Source organism: Salmo salar, chromosome ssa10 (assembly GCF_905237065.1).
Source record: "Salmo salar chromosome ssa10, Ssal_v3.1, whole genome shotgun sequence".
Lineage (NCBI taxonomy): Eukaryota > Metazoa > Chordata > Actinopteri > Salmoniformes > Salmonidae > Salmo > Salmo salar.
This window is the reverse complement of record NC_059451.1, coordinates 71,171,148-71,190,050: the sequence shown is the minus strand read 5'-3', so window position 1 is coordinate 71,190,050 and position 18,903 is coordinate 71,171,148. Positions and strand designations below refer to the sequence as shown.

The 18,903-nt window shown below is 40.8% G+C and overlaps 1 protein-coding gene across 7 annotated transcripts in view; it reads left to right on the top strand.

Annotated features, from left to right (window-relative positions):
- The window catches only part of phf21ab (PHD finger protein 21Ab), a 74,413-nt gene extending 55,651 nt beyond the window's left edge, over positions 1–18,762 (top strand). For 5 of the 7 annotated variants that reach the window (XM_045688058.1, XM_014123996.2, XM_014123997.2 and 2 more), the window contains 4 exons: positions 10,003–10,158; positions 10,572–10,647; positions 10,819–10,922; positions 13,287–18,762. In XM_045688058.1, the coding sequence (XP_045544014.1) occupies positions 10,003–10,158; positions 10,572–10,647; positions 10,819–10,922; positions 13,287–14,021 (1,071 nt within the window). In that variant the 3' untranslated portion in view covers positions 14,022–18,762. The remainder of the gene's footprint in view (positions 1–10,002; positions 10,159–10,571; positions 10,648–10,818; positions 10,923–13,286) is intronic. The other 2 variants (XM_014123999.2, XM_014124000.2) reach the window with 1 other exon arrangement.
- Positions 18,763–18,903: the final 141 nt, after the last annotated feature.

The window sequence follows — 18,903 nt, the reverse complement described above, 5'->3', positions numbered from 1 at the left end:
CAGTATATATTACATTATATTGTAATTCATGTTGTAAATTGTTTTCATTAAATGCTTTAAATATTTGTATATGATGTTATACAATTTGTTAGGGATTTTTGGATCCAATTTTATGGTGGAAATATTCACAGAACTGATATACACTATTTATACAAAAAGGATATGGACATCCCTTGAAATTAGTGGATTTGGCTATTTCAGCCACACACGTTGCTGACAGGTGTATAAAACCGCGCACACAGCCATGTAATCTCCATAGACAAACATTGACAGTAGAATGGCCTTACTGAAGAGCTCCATGACTTTCAACGTGGCACCATAGGATGGCACCTTTTCAACAAATCAGTTCGTAAAATTTCTGCCCTGCTAGAGCTGCCCCGGTCATCTGTGCTGTTATTGGGAAGTGGAAATGTCTGGGAGCAACAATGGCTCAGCCACGAAGTGGTAGGCCACAGAAGCTCACAGAACGGGACTGTCGAATGTTGAAGCGCAAAGTGTGTAAAACTCGTCTTTCCTCGGTTGCTACATTCACTACCGAGTTCCAAACTGCTTCATGAAATGGGTTTCCATAGCCAAGCGAGCCGCACACAACCATAAGATCACCATGCGCAATGCCAAGCGTCGGCTGGAGTGGTGTAAAGCTCGTCGCCATTGGATTCTGGAGCAGTGGAAATGCATTCTCTGAGTGATGAAGCACGCTTCACCATCTGGTAGTCCGACGGACAAATCTGGGTTTGGCGGATGCTAGAAGAACGCTACCTGCCCGAATGCATAGTGCCAACTGTAAAGTTTAGTGGAGGAATACTGGTCTCGGGCTGTGTTTCATAGTTCGGGCTAGGCCCTTTAGTTCCAGTGAAGGAAAATCTTGACGCTACAGCATACAATTACATATTAGTCGTTTCTGTGCTTCCTACTTTGTGGCAACAGTTTGGGGAAGGTCCTTTCCTGTTTCATCATGACAATGACAATCCCTCATGCACAAAGCGAGGTCCATACAGAAATGGTTTGTCGAGATGGGTGTGGAAGGACTTGCCTGCACAGAGCCTTGACCTCAATCCAAAAGCTTTGGGATGAATTGGAACGCCAACTGCGACCCAGGCCTAATCACCCTAGGAAGAGTAGCTGCTGCTTTTGCAACAGCTAGTGGGGGTCCTAATAAAAAACCAAATACATCAGTGCCGACCTCACTAATGATCTTATGGCTGAAGAGAAGTCCCTGCAGCAATGTTCCAACATCTAATGGAAAGCCTTCCCAGAAGAATGAAGGCTGTTTATAGCAGCAAAGGGGGGACCAACTCCATATTAATAATGCCCATAATTTTGGAATGAGACATTTGACAAGCAGGTGTCCACACACTTTCGGCCATGGAGTGTATCTGCCGATATTATAATAATGATGATGATGATGATGACAAATTAAAAAAAATATATATATATATACTGCTCAAAAAAATAAAGGGAACACTTAAACAACACAATGTAACTCCAAGTCAATCACACTTCTGTGAAATCAAACTGTCCACTTAGGAAGCAACACTGATTGACAATACATTTCACATGCTGTTGTGCAAATGGAATAGACAACAGGTGGAAATTATAGGCAATTAGCAAGACACCCCCAATAAAGGAGTGGTTCTGCAGGTGGGTACCACAGACCACTTCTCAGTTCCTATGCTTCCTGGCTGATGTTTTGGTCACTTTTGAATGCTGGCGGTGCTTTCACTCTAGTGGTAGCATGAGACGGAGTCTACAACCCACACAAGTGGCTCAGGTAGTGCCTTCGAGCTGTGGCAAGAAGGTTTGCTGTGTCTGTCAGCGTAGTGTCCAGAGCATGGAGTCACTACCAGGAGACAGGCCAGTACATCAGGAGACATGGAGGAGGCCGTAGGAGGGCAACAACCCAGCAGCAGGACCGCTACCTCCGCCTTTGTGCAAGGAGGAGCAGGAGAAGCACTGCCAGAGTCCTGCAAAATGACCTCCAGCAGGCCACAAATGTGCATGTGTCTGCTCAAACGGTCAGAAACAGACTCCATGAGGGTGGTATGAGGGCCCGACGTCCGCAGGTGGGGGTTGTGCTTACAGCCCAACACCGTGCAGGATGTTTGGCATTTGCCAGAGAACACCAAGATTGGCAAATTCGCCACTGGCGCCCTGTGCTCTTCACAGATGAAAGCAGGTTCACACTGAGCACGTGACAGAGTCTGGAGACGTCGTGGAGAACGTTCTGCTGCATGCAACATCCTCCAGCATGACCGGTTTGGTGGTGGGTCAGTCATGGTGTGGGGTGGCATTTCTTTGGGGGGCCGCACAGCCCTCCATGTGCTCGCCAGAGGTAGCCTGACTGCCATTAGGTACCGAGATGAGATCGTCAGACCCCTTGTGAGACCATATGCTGGTGCGGTTGGCCCTGGGTTCCTCCTAATGCAAGACAATGCTAGACCTCATGTGGCTGAAGTGTGTCAGCAGTTCCTGCAAGAGGAAGGCATTGATGCTATGGACTGGCCCGCCCGTTCCCCAGACCTGAATCCAATTGAGCACATCTGGGACATCATGTCTCGCTCCATCCACCAACGCCACGTTGCACCACAGACTGTCCAGGAGTTGGCGGATGCTTTAGTCCAGGTCTGGGAGGAGATCACTCAGGAGACCATCCGCAACCTCATCAGGAGCATGCCCAGGCGTTGTAGGGAGGTCATACAGGCACGTGGAGGCCACACACACTACTGAGCCTCATTTTGACTTGTTTTAAGGACTTTACATCAAAGTTGGATCAGCCTGTAGTGTGGTTTTCCACTTTAATTTTGAGTGTGACTCCAAATCCAGACCTCCATGGGTTGATAAATTGGATTTCCATTGATTATTTTTGTGTGATTTTGTTGTCAGCACATTCAACTATGTAAAGAAAAAAGTATTTAATAAGATTATTTCTTTCATTCAGATCTAGGATGTGTTTAAGTGTTCCCTTTATTTTTTTGAGCTATATATCTATATATATATATATATATATATATATATATATAAATATATATATATATATATATATATCCTATATCTCTTATCTATATGTCTAATTATATATATATATATATACTCAGATTTTTTACCTCAACATAGTGTGTATATATATATATATACATACACACATACATACATACATACATACATACATACATGCATATACACACACAGTACCAGTCAAAAGTTGACACACCTACTCATTCAAGGGTTTTTCTTCATTTTTACTATTTTCTACATTTGTAGAATAATAGTGAAGAATTCAAAACTATTAAATAACACATATGGAATAATGTAGTAACCAAAAAATTGATAAACAAATCAAAATATATTTGAGATTCTACAAAGTAGCAACCCTTTGCCTTTATGACAACTTTGTACACTATTGGCATTCAACCAGCTATTGGCATTCAACCAGCTTAATGAGAGAGTCACCTGGAATGCATTTCAATTAACAGGTGTGCCTTGTTAAAAGTTAATTTGTGGAATTTCTTTCCTTTTTAATGCGTTCCAGCCAAACAATTGTGTTGTGAGAAGGTAGGGGTGGTATACAGAAGATAACCCTATTTGGTCAGACCAAGTCCACATTATGTCAAGAACAGCTCAAATAAGCAAAGATAAATGACAGTCCATCACTACTTTCAGACCTGAAGGTCAGTCAATGCGGAACATTTCTTCAAGTGCAGTTGCAAAAAACATCAAGCATTATGATGAGACTGGCTCTCATGAGGAAAGGAAGACCCAGAGTTACCTCTGCTGCAGAGAATAATTTCACTGCACCTCAGATTGCAGCCCAAATAAATGCTTCAGAGTTTGTGTAACAGACGCATCTCAACATCAACTGTTCAGAGGAGACTGTGAATCAGGCCTTCATGGTTGAATTGCTGCAAAGAAACCACTACTAAAAGACACCAAGAAGAAGAGACTCGCTTGGGCCAAGAAACACATGCAATGGACATTAGACCGGTGGAAATGTTCTTTGGTCTGATGAGTCCAAATGTGAGAGTTTTGGTTCCAAACGCTGTGTCTTTGAGACGCAGAGTAGGTGAACGGATGACCTCCGCATGTGTGGGTCCCACCGTGGAGCATGGAGGAGGTGGTGTGGGGGAGCTTTGCTTGTGACACTGTCAGTGATTTTAATTAGAATTCATGGCAGACTTAACCAGCATGGCTACCACAGCGTTCTGCAGCGATACGCCATACCATCTGGTTTGGGCTTAGTGGGACTATCATTTGTTTTTCAACAGGATAATGACCCAAAACACACATCCAGGTTGTGTAAGGGATATCTGACCAAGGAGAGCGATGGAGTGCTGCATCAGATGACCTGGCCTCCACAAACACCCGACATCGACCCAATTGAGATGGTTTGGGATGATTTGGACCGGAGAGTGAAGGAAAAGCAGCCAATAAGTGCTCAGCGTATGTGGGAACGCCTTCAAGACTGTTGGAAAAACATACCTCATGAAGCTGGCTGAGAGAATGCCAAGAGTGTGCAAAGCTGTCAAGGCAAAGGGTGGCTAATCTGAAGGATATAAAATATAACATATATTTTGATTTGTTTAACACTTATTTGTTTCCTGCATGGTTCCATGTGTTATTTCATAGTTTTGATGTCTTCACTATTATTCTGCGTTGTAGACAATAGTACTAATATAGAAAACCCTTGAATGAGTAGGTGTGTGCAAACTTTTGACTTGTACTGTATATGTATGTAAAACAGCCCTACAACGATACTCAGAAAATTGATTTCTTAAGTTTGATGAAAGAACATTAATGGAAGCACCACATGAAATGCATGTGCACCCAAAAGATGAGATTTCTTTCATGGAAAGACTGTTACTCTATTGAAAGGAGTATAAACTACAATGATTCCGGCAAAACAATTGCCTAGGCTCTGAAGACTGAGCTGCCTCATTGCACCCCAGCAAAACTATCTTACATTTAGGCTATTGTTTATATGTCTATTTCACACTATGTTGAGGTAAAAAATCTGAGTATAATGCTTGTATGGATGTCAACCCCAATACATGTTCATGTCATCATCAATCAACTGCATTACAGTTAAACTACCACCGATTTATGTATGCTAGTTATGCTACCAGCTTATACGAATGGGAGTTAGCATTTAGCGGTCCCTTTTTCTAAACCTGAAAAGGGACAACTTCTAAATGTTATTCAGCAAAAACAGACAAATACAGTTGTCGGAAGTTTACATACACTTAGGTTGGAGTCATTAAAACTCGTTTTTCAATCACTCCACAAATTTCTTGTTAACAAACTATAGTTTTGGCAAGTCGGTTAGGACATCTACAGTGGGGGGGAAAAGTATTTGATCCCCTGCTGATTTTGTACATTTGCCCACTTACAAAGAAATGATCAGTCTATAATTTGAATGGTAGGTTTATATGAACAGTGAGAGACAGAATAACAACAAAAAAATCCAGAAAAACGCATGTCAAAAATGTTATAAAATGATTTGCATTTTAATGAGGGAAATAAAAATTTGATATTAAATATTTGACTCCCTCCACAGATTTTCTATAGGATTAAGGTCTGGAAACTGGCTAGGTCACTCCAGGACCTTAATGTGCTACTTCTTGAGCCACTCCTTTGTTGCCTTGGCTGTGTGTTTTGGGTCATTGTCATGCTGGAATACCCATCCACGACCCATTTTCAATGCCCTGGCTGAGGGAAGAAGGTTCTCACCCAAGATTTGACAGTACATGGCCCCGTCAAATGATGCGGTGAAGTTGTCCTGTCCCCTTAGTAGAAAAACACTCCCAAAGCATAATGTTTCCACCTCCATGTTGGACGGTGGAGATGGTGTTCTTGGGGTCATAGGCAGCATTCCTCCTCCTCCAAACACGGCGAGTTGAGTTGATGCCAAAGAGCTCCATTTTGGTCTCATCTGACCACAACACTTTCACCAGTTGTCCTCTGAATCATTCAGATGTTCATTGGCCAACTTCAGATGGGCATGTATATGTATTCTTGAGCAAGGGGACCTTGCGGGCGCTGCAGGATTTCAGTCCTTCACGGCGTAGTGTTACCAACTGTTTTCTTGATGACTATGGTCCCAGCTGCCTCGAGATCATTGACAAGATCCTCCCGTGTAGTTCTGGGCTGATTCCTCACCGTTCTCATGATCATTGCAACTCCACGAGGTGAGATCTTGCATGGAGCCCCAGGCCAAGGGAGATTGACAGTTCTTTTTTGTTTCTTCCATTTGCAAATAATCACACCAAATGTTGTCACCTTCTCACCAAGCTGCTTGGCGATGGTCTTGTAGCCCATTCCAGCCTTGTGTAGGTCTACAATCTTGTCCCTGACATCTTTGGAGAGCTCTTTGGTCTTGGCCATGGTGGAGAGTTTGGAATCTGATTGATTGATTGCTTCTGTGGACAGGTGTCTTTTATACAGGTAACAAGCTGCGGTTAGGAGCACTCCCTTTGAGTGTGCTCCTAATCTCAGTTTGTTACCTGTATAAAAGACACCTGGGATCCAGAAATCTTTCTGATTGAGAAGGGGTCAAATACTTATTTCCTTCATTTAAAAATGCGTTTTTCTCGATATTTTTGTTGTTATTCTGTCTCTCACTGTTCAAATAAACCTAACATTAAAATTATAGACTGATCATTTCTTTGTCAGTGGGCAAACATACAAAATCAGCAGGGGATCAAAAACTTTTTCCCCCCACTGTACTTTGTGCATGACGCAAGTCATTTTTCCAACAATTCTTTACAGACAGATTATTTCAATTATAAATCACTGTATCACAATTCCAGTGGGTCAGAAGTTTACATACACTAAGTTGACAGTGCCTTTAAAAAGCTTGGAAAATTCCAGAAAATTGTCATGGCTTTAGAAGCTTCTGATAGGCTAATTGACGTCAATTGGAGGTGTACCTGTGGATGTATTTCAAGGCCTACCTTCAAACTCAGTGCCTCTTTGCTTGACGTCATGAGAAAATCAAAAGAAATCAGCCAAGACCTCAGGGGAAAAAATTGTACACCTCCACAAGTCTGGTTCATCCTTGGGAGCAATTTCCAAACGCCTGAAGGTACCACGTTCATCTGTACAAACAATAGTATGCAAGTATAAACACCATGGGACCACGCAGCCGTCATACCACTCAGGAAGGAGACGCATTCTGTCTCCTAGAGATGAACGTACTTTGGTGCGAAAAGTGCAAATCAATCCCAGAACCACAGCAAAGGACCTTGTGAAGATGCTGGAGGAAACAGATACAAAAATATCTATATCCACAGTAAAAAGAGTCCCCTATCGTCATAACCTGAAAGGCCGCTCAGCAAGGAAGAAGCCATTGCTTCCAAAACCGCCATAAAAAAGCCAGACTATGGTTTGCAACTGCACATGGGGACAAAGATTGTACTTTTTGGAGAAATGTCCTCTGGTCTAATGAAACTGAAATAGAACTGTTAGGCCATATTGACCATCGTTATGTTTGGAGGAAAATGGGGGAGGCTTGCAAGCCGAAGAACACAAGCACAGGGGGGGCAGCATCATGTTGTGGGGGTGCTTTGCTGCAGGAGGGACTGGTGCACTTCACAAAATAGATGGCATCATGAGGAAGGACAATTATGTGGATATATTGAAGCAACATCTCAAGACATCAGTCAGGAAGTTAAAGCTTGGTCGCAAATGTGTCTTCCAAATGGACAATGACCACAAGCATACTTCCAAAGTTGTGGCAAAATGGCTTAAGGACAACAAAGTCAAGGTGTTGGAGTGGCCATCTCAAAGCCCTGACCTCAATCCTATAGAAAATTTGTGGGCAGAACTGAAAAAGCGTGTGCGAGCAAGGAGGCCTACAAACCTGACTCAGTTACACCAGCTCTGTCAGGAGGAATGGGCCAAAATTCACCCAACTTATTGTGGGAAACTTGTGGAAGGCTAACTGAAACATTTGACCCAAGTTAAACAATTTAAAGGCAATGCTACCGAATACTAATTGAGTGTGTATAATCTTCTGACCCACTGGGAATGTGATGAAAGAAATAAAAGCTGAAATAAATCATTCTCTCTACTATTATTCTGACGTTTCACATTCTTAAAATAAATTGGTGATCCTAACTGACCTAAAACTGCATTTTTACTAGGATTAAATGTCAGGAATTGTGAACCTCAGTTTAAATGTATTTGGCTAATGTGTATGTAAAGTTCCTACTTCAACTGTATATCCAAATTGGATTTTAGTAACCACATTGTTAGCCTGTTACCATACGTATTTGACAAATATCCACTTTGTTAGATCAGATTTGTTCAATATGCGCCAATCCAGCGTCCTTCTATTCCCCCCACTGTCTGCATTCCATTGACCTCTTTACTGTGTCTATCCCCGTTACCTCCCCAATCTCTCTCTCTCCAGGAGTTCAAACTAATTTTCATGTCTTGAAATCCCTACACAAAGTTTCATGAAGATATTTTTTATTTGTGAACTTGTTCTGATAGCCTTTCGTCAAAGTTCTCCATGTTTGTTGTCAAGGAAGTGAGTTTGTGTGTTATACAGGATGTACCACACCCACTTACGTCAACCAACCATGTCTATGCGGAGCCCTGCACATTGTTAAACATTTTGGGAGGTGCGTTGCATCGGCGTGCCAAGCTCGGTTTGGCCTCTGGCGGCTCTGCAATTGTGTCAACCCTGAAAGCCAATATATGCTTATGGTTAGGGTAGGGATTTAGCGTGGGGACATCCCAAGATTTCCTGATATCACTAATCCTCAGTGAATGATGTCAAGTGTTCTCACAGCTAGTTAGCTGGGGGTGGCGAAACGTGAATAGGAACCGGTCCCTGACATGTGACAACCCATGCATCAAAACGTAGCTTCGAAGCGTTACTTTGTAACCTGCTATGTTTGTTTTTGTGTCTCTGAGAAAAATTCATTGACAGAGCTTGAGGAATACCCTTCGCAAAAAGTAAATATAACCCACCAGATTTCGCAGGCTTCGCTAAAGGGCTGTAATGTTAACGTTACCACAGTTGAATGTTCCTAGCACGGCACTTGCTTTATGTTTGGGCATAGCATCCATTGTTTGTCACAACACCCAACATCACACTTCACGTAACAGTTTGTGACCAGTGCGCATTTGACACTTTATTGAGCTGGCAAGCTTCTATCTACTCGGCACTCACCGTAGAAGCAGTAACAGTTAGTTTACAGTAGTTCACACTCCTCTCCGACTGGTGTAGTTGCATTGGGTGATAGTGTCCAGCCAAAGCAAGACTGGCATATAGCCATGTAAAGAGCACCCTGTTCAGGACATATAATGAAATGCACCAAAAAAAGTCACCTAAGAAGGACGCCTTTTTTCTTCATCTTATATCGGTCCTTTTCTGTAGATTAAATGCCGACACACATACATCCATGAAAGGTAAATATCGGTCAACTGATATATCGGTTGGGCTCTCCAATTCATAGTTGGTTTGAGTTTTTTCATTCATTGAAATTTGGAGCTAATGAAATGTTTCGGATTGTCCAATTTGACTGACTAGCCCCATAGGGATTTCCAAACCAAATTTAGCATTGTCAGTGCGTGTTGGGCATTACGATCGGGTCTCTTGCAGTTGTGCTCCAAATTTATGATTACTTGGATGCTGTGGGCATGTTGGCAGGATTTAAATAAACGCAACCCAACGAAAACTGTTACATACCATTAATTCCTTGATATACCCTTTTTTCTAATTATCTCGCAAATCTCCGAGACTGAATTTATTTCCAAAATGATCTAACACTTTGTAGTCCATTTTGATACTAGAATAAATGTGACTCTTCTCCATGCCACATAAGCCGTCTTCAGCCACTTTTTAAGTGTTTTCTTTAAACGCCACAAAGACCCTAATATAATTCGATAATCCTGAAATCAACAAACATGGCCCCTCCCCTCTGCCCTGCCTCTGCACACCTGATTGGTCAGGCCTAGACGGGCAGTGAAACTGATTGGTGCAATTCTTCCTGACAGGGAGACATCCATGAGGATTTCTGCACTGTGTGCAGACGCAGTGGCCAGTTGCTCATGTGTGACACATGCTCACGTGTCTATCACCTGGACTGCCTGGACCCACCCCTGAAAACCATTCCTAAAGGCATGTGGATCTGTCCCAAATGTCAAGACCAGGTAAACGCAGCACCCGACCTACTGATCAGGGGGGGGGCATGGCCCTGCGGTTCAGTGGTCTAGATCTGAAAAATTGGTTGCCTTTTCAAAGTGGGCAATTGCCACAGAATTGTCCACAGGTTATCCAGAAATGTAATCTTCCCCTTAGGCTGTCATCAGCTAGGCCTTTTTCCTAAACGACAACATTAAGATATGGCTATTCAAGAAGGAACGGCTTCAACATAATTCAATATTGTTTTATGTAATTCTTTCCCATTCATTTTTTTAGTGAATGATGGCATCTTACACTCCCATCTGATTTTGTTTGTTTGTCCATCGTGACATCACCAGAGGGTGACCAGAGAAATGTTCTCTTCCATGTCTAGGTAATGTCGTGACTTCACAATACAACAAAGCTGTGCTCTTCTCTCCAGATATTGAAAAAAGAAGATGCAATTCAATGGCCGGGAACATTGGCTATTGTTCATTCCTACATCGCCTATAAAGAAGGTAGGAATAGCACACCAAAGACCTTGTGCCTCGACAAACATGAAATGTGTGGTTGGGCTACATTCAGCTGAAGCTGTAGTAGATGGAACAGTTCTGTCACTGGCATCTCAAACAACCAAATTGCCTTTTAAATCTCAGTGTTGTCTATGTGTTGTTTCTGTTTCCTAACAGCTAAAGAAGAGGAGAAACAAAAGCTAATTAAGTGGAGTGCTGAGCTGAAACTGGAGCGGGAGCAGTTGGAACAAGGAGTCAAACAACTCAGCAACTCTATAACGGTAAGCTCCATAGTAACAGCAGTTGGCCTTTGTAAGCGAGTTGTTTCCAGGTGGCCGTACTGGAATAGATGGAAGTGGCTCAGATCTTGAATAATAGTGTCAGCTAGATATTTCACGTAACTACCCCTATTGCTCTCATCAGAGACGCAAACTCGACCCTGTGGTATCGCGATGCTACTTGGTATCGTGATACTTGACCTGTTATGAAATTGATAGTAAAATGTTGGTATTGTGACAACCCCACTCTAAAAATAGGCACATTTGTTTGCAGTTAACACCGATTTTTCACGTGTTTCCATGCAAAAAAAACATTTGTCACCTTTTTTGGCCCTAAGCAGTTTGCATCCCTGTCTGATGCTCTCTTGGCTTAAAAAGAAAAACCGATAATGCCCAGAGATACTGATGGCTGACGTTAAATTACATTTAAATAGAACTGCATTAAAAAAAAATGCACACTGTTAGCAAAGTTTTCTAGCTACATAGCCAAATGCTAGCTAATTGGCTAAAGTCCTACAGTTTGCCGTTTAATTAGCTATCCTAATACTGTAGCTGATTTCTAAAAACTTCGCATTTATAATAACCGCACTAGTAGTGCTATAGTTAGAGTTCAGTCATTGGCCACGATGGAGACTAAGCTAGCTTGCTATCTTGCTTGTTAGCAAGCGAATGTGGGTCTGTCAGGAACAAACATAATAAAAGATGGAGCTATGACTAGTTTTGTGGAATCTTAATCTGACAGCAAAATATTTCTGTAAGCAATGAAGAATCCATTTGACACCAGATAAGGTGCAGTGACGTAAAATAATGGTCTCAGTATAGAGTATTTTGAAACTGTTTTTAACCTCTATGGGCTAGGTGGGACGCTTGCGTCCCACCTACGTAACAGCCACTGGCAGCCTGTGGCGCGATTTTCAAAACCTTAAAAATCCTATTACTTCAATTTCTCAAACATATGACTATTTTACAGCTATTTAAAGACAAGACTCTCGTTAATCTAACCACACTGTCCGATTTCAAAAAGGCTTTACAACGAAAGCAAAACATTAGATTATGTCAGCAGAGTACCAAGCCAGAAATAATCAGACACCCATTTTTCAAGCCAGCATATAATGTCACCAAAACCCAGAAGACAGCTAAATGCAGCACTCACCTTTGATGATCTTCATCAGATGACAACCCTAGGACATTATGTTATACAATACATGCATGTTTTGTTCAATCAAGTTCATATTTATATAAAAAACCAGCTTTTTACATTAGCATGTGACGTTCAGAACTAGCATACCCCCCGCAAACTTCCGGGGAATTCGCTAACATTTTACTAAATTACTCACGATAAACGTTCACAAAAAGCATAACAATTATTTTAAGAATTATAGATACAGACCTCCTCTATGCACTCGATATGTCCGATTTTAAAATAGCTTTTTGGTGAAAGCACATTTTGCAATATTCTAAGTACATAGCCCAGGCAAGTAGACACCCGGCAAGTTTAGCACTCACCATAATCATATTTACTATTATAAAAGTTTGATTACCTTTTGTTGTCTTCGTCAGAATGCACACCCAGGACTGCTACTTCAATAACAAATGTTGGTTTGGTCCAAAATAATCCATCGTTATATCCGAATAGCGGCGTTTTGTTCGTGCGTTCCAGACACTATCCGAAATAGTAAAGAAGTGTCGCACGCATGGCGCAATTCGTGACAATAAAATTCTAAATATTCCATTACCGTACTTCGAAGCATGTCAACCGCTGTTTAAAATCAATTTTTACGACATTTTTCTCGTAGAAAAGCGATAATATTCCGACAGGGAATCTCCTTTTCGGCAAACAGAGGAAAAAAATCCCAAAGGCGGGGGCGGTCGGGTCACGCGCATAAGCCCAGTGTCCCTTGATCGGCCACTTGAGAAAGGCGATAATGTGTTTCAGCCTGGGGCTGGAATGACGACATTCTGTTTTTTCCCGGGCTCTGAGCGCCTATGGACGACGTGGGAAGTGTCACGTTAGAGCAGAGATCCTTAGTAAATGATAGAGATGGAAAAGAAGTTCAAGAAATGGTCAGACAGGCCACTTCCTGTAAAGGAATCTCTCAGGTTTTGACCTGCCATTTGAGTTCTGTTATACTCACAGACACCATTCAAACAGTTTTAGAAAATTTAGGGTGTTTTCTATCCATATGTAATAAGTATATGCATATTCTAGTTACTGGGTAGGAGTGGTAACCAGATTAAATCGGGTATGTTTTTTATCCAGCCGTGTCAATACTGCCCCCTAGCCCTAACAGGTTTTAAGTGACTATTGGATTCATTTAAGTGTGTTAATTTATTATTATTTAACCCTGTTTCCTCCCCTCTAAATAGAAATGCATGGAGACCAAAAACATCATCCTGTCTCGACAGAAAGAAATGCAAGTTTCGTTGGAGAAGGTCAAACACCTGGTCCGCCTCATTCAGGCTTTCAGTTTCAGTCAAACCATGGAGACCGAAGGTACAGGTGCCATCACAGAAGATGTTACAAAGAACATCACGAGGGCCAAGGATGCAATTGTCCCTACTGAAAATGCTGTGGACACAGTCAACACAGAGGCTGTAGCAGAAGTCAATATCCAGTCTGTGTATGGGGTGAAGACCAAGGTCACAGCACAGGACAGCAGCGATGTTGAAGACGGAAAGGAGGAGATTGTAGCTGATGTTACCACCAAGACGGTAGCAGGAGTTAGCGCTGAGCCTGTTGCCGGGATCAGCACCATGGCTACAGTGGACAGCCGTGTTGAACCCGCGGCTGAGGTCAACACCGCTGAGGAAGTGACTGAGGCCGAGACGAAAGCCACAACAGTGGTCAGTGCAGAGGACTCTACTGGGGTCACGACCAATGGCACCACTGACCTTGTGTGTACTGACCAGAGCTGTACTAGCAACACAAACACCAACCCTGAGAACAAGGTCACCACCACTAACAACACAGAGCAGGTGGTAGAAGAGGAACAGGAAGAGAACACAAACGATGATGGCAGCAGCACCAACAACAGCAAAACCTCAGAACCTTCCCAGAAATCTTTGCCAGCTCTTCTCGACAGTTTGGACAATAAAGAGTAACGCTCTCTTAGATCGACCCCACCCCCACATTAAAAAATGACTTTTGCTTTCAGCTTTGAAAGGTGCCCGACGTTGCCAATCTATATAAATGTTACTTGTTTTCAATGTATTGTCAGACTGTGTCAATAGTAAATCTACAGCTCGAGTCTGAGATTGCTTTTGGATGCTGTAGGCTATTATACCCCAAGCATGGGTGAAAGGGTGGTTTGTGTACCAGTGTCATGCCAATTAAGGATAGAAAGAATAGTAGTAATGCTAAAAGTAAGATAATTTATAACATCACACCATTGTGTGCCTGCAACAGCTGCCCTCAGAACTCTCGTGGGTTTTTTTTTTTTTTTTTAGGTTGTCATGTTCCTGGGGAGGCAGGTTAGAGATGTCCAAAGACTGCTGCACCGAGAATGTGTTTCTCTGGCATTAAATGAGAGAAACATCAAACCAAAAGATTGGCAAAACAGCTGAGGACAGGGCTTTGAAAAATTCTAAAGCATCAGTATTTAAGTGGGAAACATTGAGGCGCCAGTTGAGCGTCATTGAAAATCAAACATGTAAAACAAGAGAGCCTTCAGTTATCCCATTACCTTCCTCCCTTTTCCCCATTCTCAACCTTACATGACCAATAACTATTGACCCATTTACACAACACCTCAGGCAAAAAAAAAAGCAACGTCCACGTGCTTTTGAAGTATGAGGCAGACTGCTTATAGAGCTTGCTGACCAGAGCCTTGCTGAGGAAGACCCAGGTAACAAAGACGGTCATCTCAAGAGACAGTGGAGTCAGATCACACATGGTAGCTTAAAGTTTTCAAATGGTGTAGGTCCAGTGCAGTGATTTGAATTTCATTCGTGAGTCAGTGTCAACTGTGAGCACTAAATGTTAAATTGCAATAATGTTGCAATGTCAAAAACAAACACACAAAAATATCTATATCTGGGGTGTGTTTCTTCTTTTATAGGAAAAGATATTCAGGTCTTCCTAGTCTTAAAAAATAAGTGCATTTCTGTTTCATAAAACAGTTGTTTGTTATTAAATGTGTTTAACTTGCATAGTTTATGCAAGTAATTATCTTTTAAAAGAGGTGACCTTTGCATATTATGAAATGTATGTTTTTGTTTAATTCTGAACTGCCAAAATGCTATTGTATCCAAATATAGCAGGGACATGTCCACTAACTGTATGGAAAGATCAAGGAAAAAATGGAATATTCAATACCATCTCAGCAATTGGCAATACCTGGTAAATAAGCATGAGTGCTTATTCAACAATCTCATCAAAATATATTTATTTCCTGGAAAATGGAGTGTGTTGCAGCCCATTTTGGTGGTGGTAAGGAAAAAAACACAAATCCTGAGATTAAAGCACAAGCTTCTGCATAACAAATGTGTGCTGAAAAGCTTTTTTGTATGTTACATATAGAACATAACAGTATGCATTTTGTTCGTTGTCATGTAATTTATCCCCAACTTGCCAATATTTTTGTATTACCCAACTTATCTTTGAGGGTGAGACTGAGGCCTTGTGCAGCAGAAATTGTCTTGCTTTCCTACCCATGAAACATGCTTGGATAACAGAGCTGACCAATGAACCTATCCCTAAATACTCAATAGATTTGTGCTTCCACTGGTATTTGTTTTTTAATGCGCCATCAACATATCTGTCCAATGTTTTATAATTTGTGGGGCCAGTACCCAGTTTTTTCCCCACTTGTTTTCGACCAAGTTGTCCATGAATTGTTCAGCAACTTTTGAGGTTAGGACCATTCAGGAGACTGGTGATATATATTATTAGAGCATGTGTCAGGTCTCAATTGAAATGAATATTATTATTTTTATGCTATACTGTTGCGCATTGCAGAGTGCACAGACGGCAACATACATATCATGTTGACTTCAATCCATGACCAATCGACATGTCTTTGGAGAATGTTTTCTGTTTTGAAAACAGGGACATTAAATTCCAGAAATTCTACATTCAAGGGACCGAATTTTTTTCAACATTGCAATTTTTCTTTCTTAGCTATGTTAAAAGAAAAAGATTTATAAATGTTGAGTCAATCAAAATGCAGTTTTTTAAACGCATCTTAATGGAAGAGTTTGACCAAGAGATGCAATCACCTGCAATGGCTATACTTTCTTGTCTTGTACTTTCTCATAGATTGAATGAAGGGATTCTTTGCCTTCTGAGTCTCACACAGTACTCTTACGGATATATCTTCACCAAGGAAACACTGCATAGATTGGCTGGATGTCAAACATTTTTCATACCGTTTCCCTTGAATAGAACAAAGTATTCAGACATCCACTTCACATTCATATGTTTTTGTCTTTGTTAAGCCTGAACTTATGTTACAGAGAAACTTGACCTTTCCCCTTTTTAGGTACCTCGAGTGCCTTTCTTCCAACAGCATATTTTGTCTCTTGACTTGCACTGTGGCTTGTATTATTACCTTACTACACACAAACACACTGGTCTAGCTCTTGTCCTATGTTATCCCCATGTGATATCATATCCGCCCACAAAATTCTGAATCTTCAGCAAACATATGCATCTGAATTATAGAGCACAATTTGAATCTGCATAATGAAAAAAAATTCTTATAAAACTTTGGACTTTTAAGTTTTTTTTTTTTCCACATGTAGTCTGTATAGCAGCTGCCCTAAATGTATTTTATTTTTTGTTATCTCTTAAGGTGAATTCAATTCATTTTGAAATATCTGTAATGGGTAATTCCTGTAAAACATGGGCAAATCTGTGGTTTGTTCATAATGTACACCACTCAGTAGTTTGTTCAAGTGTCACAGGCACTGGTACAATATTTATGGAGGATTATTCACAAGCTCTTGTATAAGAAATGGAACATGTGACTGTTAGAATGGTATGTTTTGTTGTGATGCACTTTTGGTTGAATTCCCACCCAGTATTATTTTTATACGGTCCCGTCCACCCCAAAAGATGATGTGTGTGTGTGTGTGTGATATAATATGAAATAGAAATAATCCCGATATCTTCTTACCCTGAATTTACCTCCCCATTGTTGAGATTCTACAGAAGCATTCTAGTCTAGTCAGCATTAAAACTCCGTAAGTACAGTGCCAGTGATCATTCCTTGTCCTCTTTTTGTTCCCTCCTTGTGCAGCTTTTTCTTTTCTCACCCATTCTTTTGTATTTGTCGTGCAGTAAGTTTCATCAAATCAGGTCAAATGAATTGAGCCTTTGCCTGTGTGCGTTAAAAAAAAAACAGCACCCTGATTGGATAAACTTCTTAAACCCCCTTAGCACCATCTTTCCAATCAGTCCAACAGAAAGCATGCCTTCTTATGCAAGTTTTTTTTTTTTTATACAAATGTTTGTCAAACTTTTTTAATATGCATTAACCTTCTGTTTATTTTCTAAAGGTTGTGAAATTAGTCACTTCATTTTACATTCTGGCAACATGCCATAACTAGTATACACAGTAGACATCTCAATAGAAGAAAATTGAAGTTTTTTTAAACACCATTTGATGTGGCATCTCTGGCAATAGTGTGTTATATTTGGAATTCTCTAATGGCAGAGGATTTTAATGCCATGAACTGTGAAGTCTGTAATTGAGGAAAAAACATCATATAAGATGTAATGAAAGTGCAGTGTCTTTTGGCTCATTCTTCTCAAGGACCATTTTCTATAAAATGTTTGCCTTCGCTAATGCACCATGCTGAATGTTATTGTTCGGGACATGGGGTGGGGATAGTTGGAAGTGGTCTAAAATGGTCTTGTCTAAAATTGTTGAGTGCATTGTCGTGTAAAAAAAAAAAAAAAAAAGACGAAAAAAATACATTCAGTTAAAGTACTCGAGCTCTTAAACCAATATACCCAAAGAATATTGCAAATGTACATTTATATTTGGAAGCCATTATGCATTTGATACATATCAGTTCATAGTGAGGCTATGTTAATTTCTGCTTCAGTATAGCGTGTACGTTCACGGATGTGAAGGAAAAAGTAGTTAGCAGCGGAGACGCACGTTGTTGGGCTAGAGGGTTGAAAAGTGAAAGAGTTTCTTTTATGCATAAAATTACATTTCCCGTTCATTCCAGAGTGAAACTTCACAGAACGATCCTGTAGAGTAGCTCACTTGTACATTCTCACAAGTGCATTATATTCTGTCAATGGCTTTTTTAATATAGTCTGGATTTTTGGTTCTTATGATATACCAAGTCATGATCGTGGCCTTCTAGTATTGTTGGTACATTTCATCATCCATAATACTCATCATTCATATGTTGTGACTTCCCTGTTGTGACACCTTGAGCTTCTTACCTCATCCACTGTAAATTCTATTGGAGGAGTTTCTTTTTTAACAGTGCAAAAAAGTGTCAAAAAAAGAAGCTTCCATTTGGTGAAAGATGATGCATTGTAGCGATACAAATAAACAAAGGTTCACCTGGTGTGCTGAATTATGTGTAAATTGTTAATTACACAACTGAATATTTGTAAAAAATTGTTTGTATTTTTTCATAATTTTAAAAGTGTGTATTTGACTTCTCTTCTGTTACAGATATTTTTTTGTTTGTTCGCCTGACATTGAGTGGTCCGTTGGGTTTCTTACCTCTCCTGTATTGAGCCAATTCTGTGATGAATAATTTGTATGCAGTGTTTAGAAAATACTGTAGGGAACATGGGAAGAAGTTGATATTAGGAGCATTTGATCAATTTGTATTTATTTATTTTATCATTTTGTTAATAAATTGTCAAAAGCAACCTGCCTTGTCATTTGTGTGTGTGTGTGTGTTAGGGTTTGTGGGGTCTAGATCTAGCGGCTTGTGGGAGAGGGAATAGTCCATATAGTTTCTGCAAAATTAAATGTTCTGTTTTCTACAATTTAACTATTTAGTTTTACTC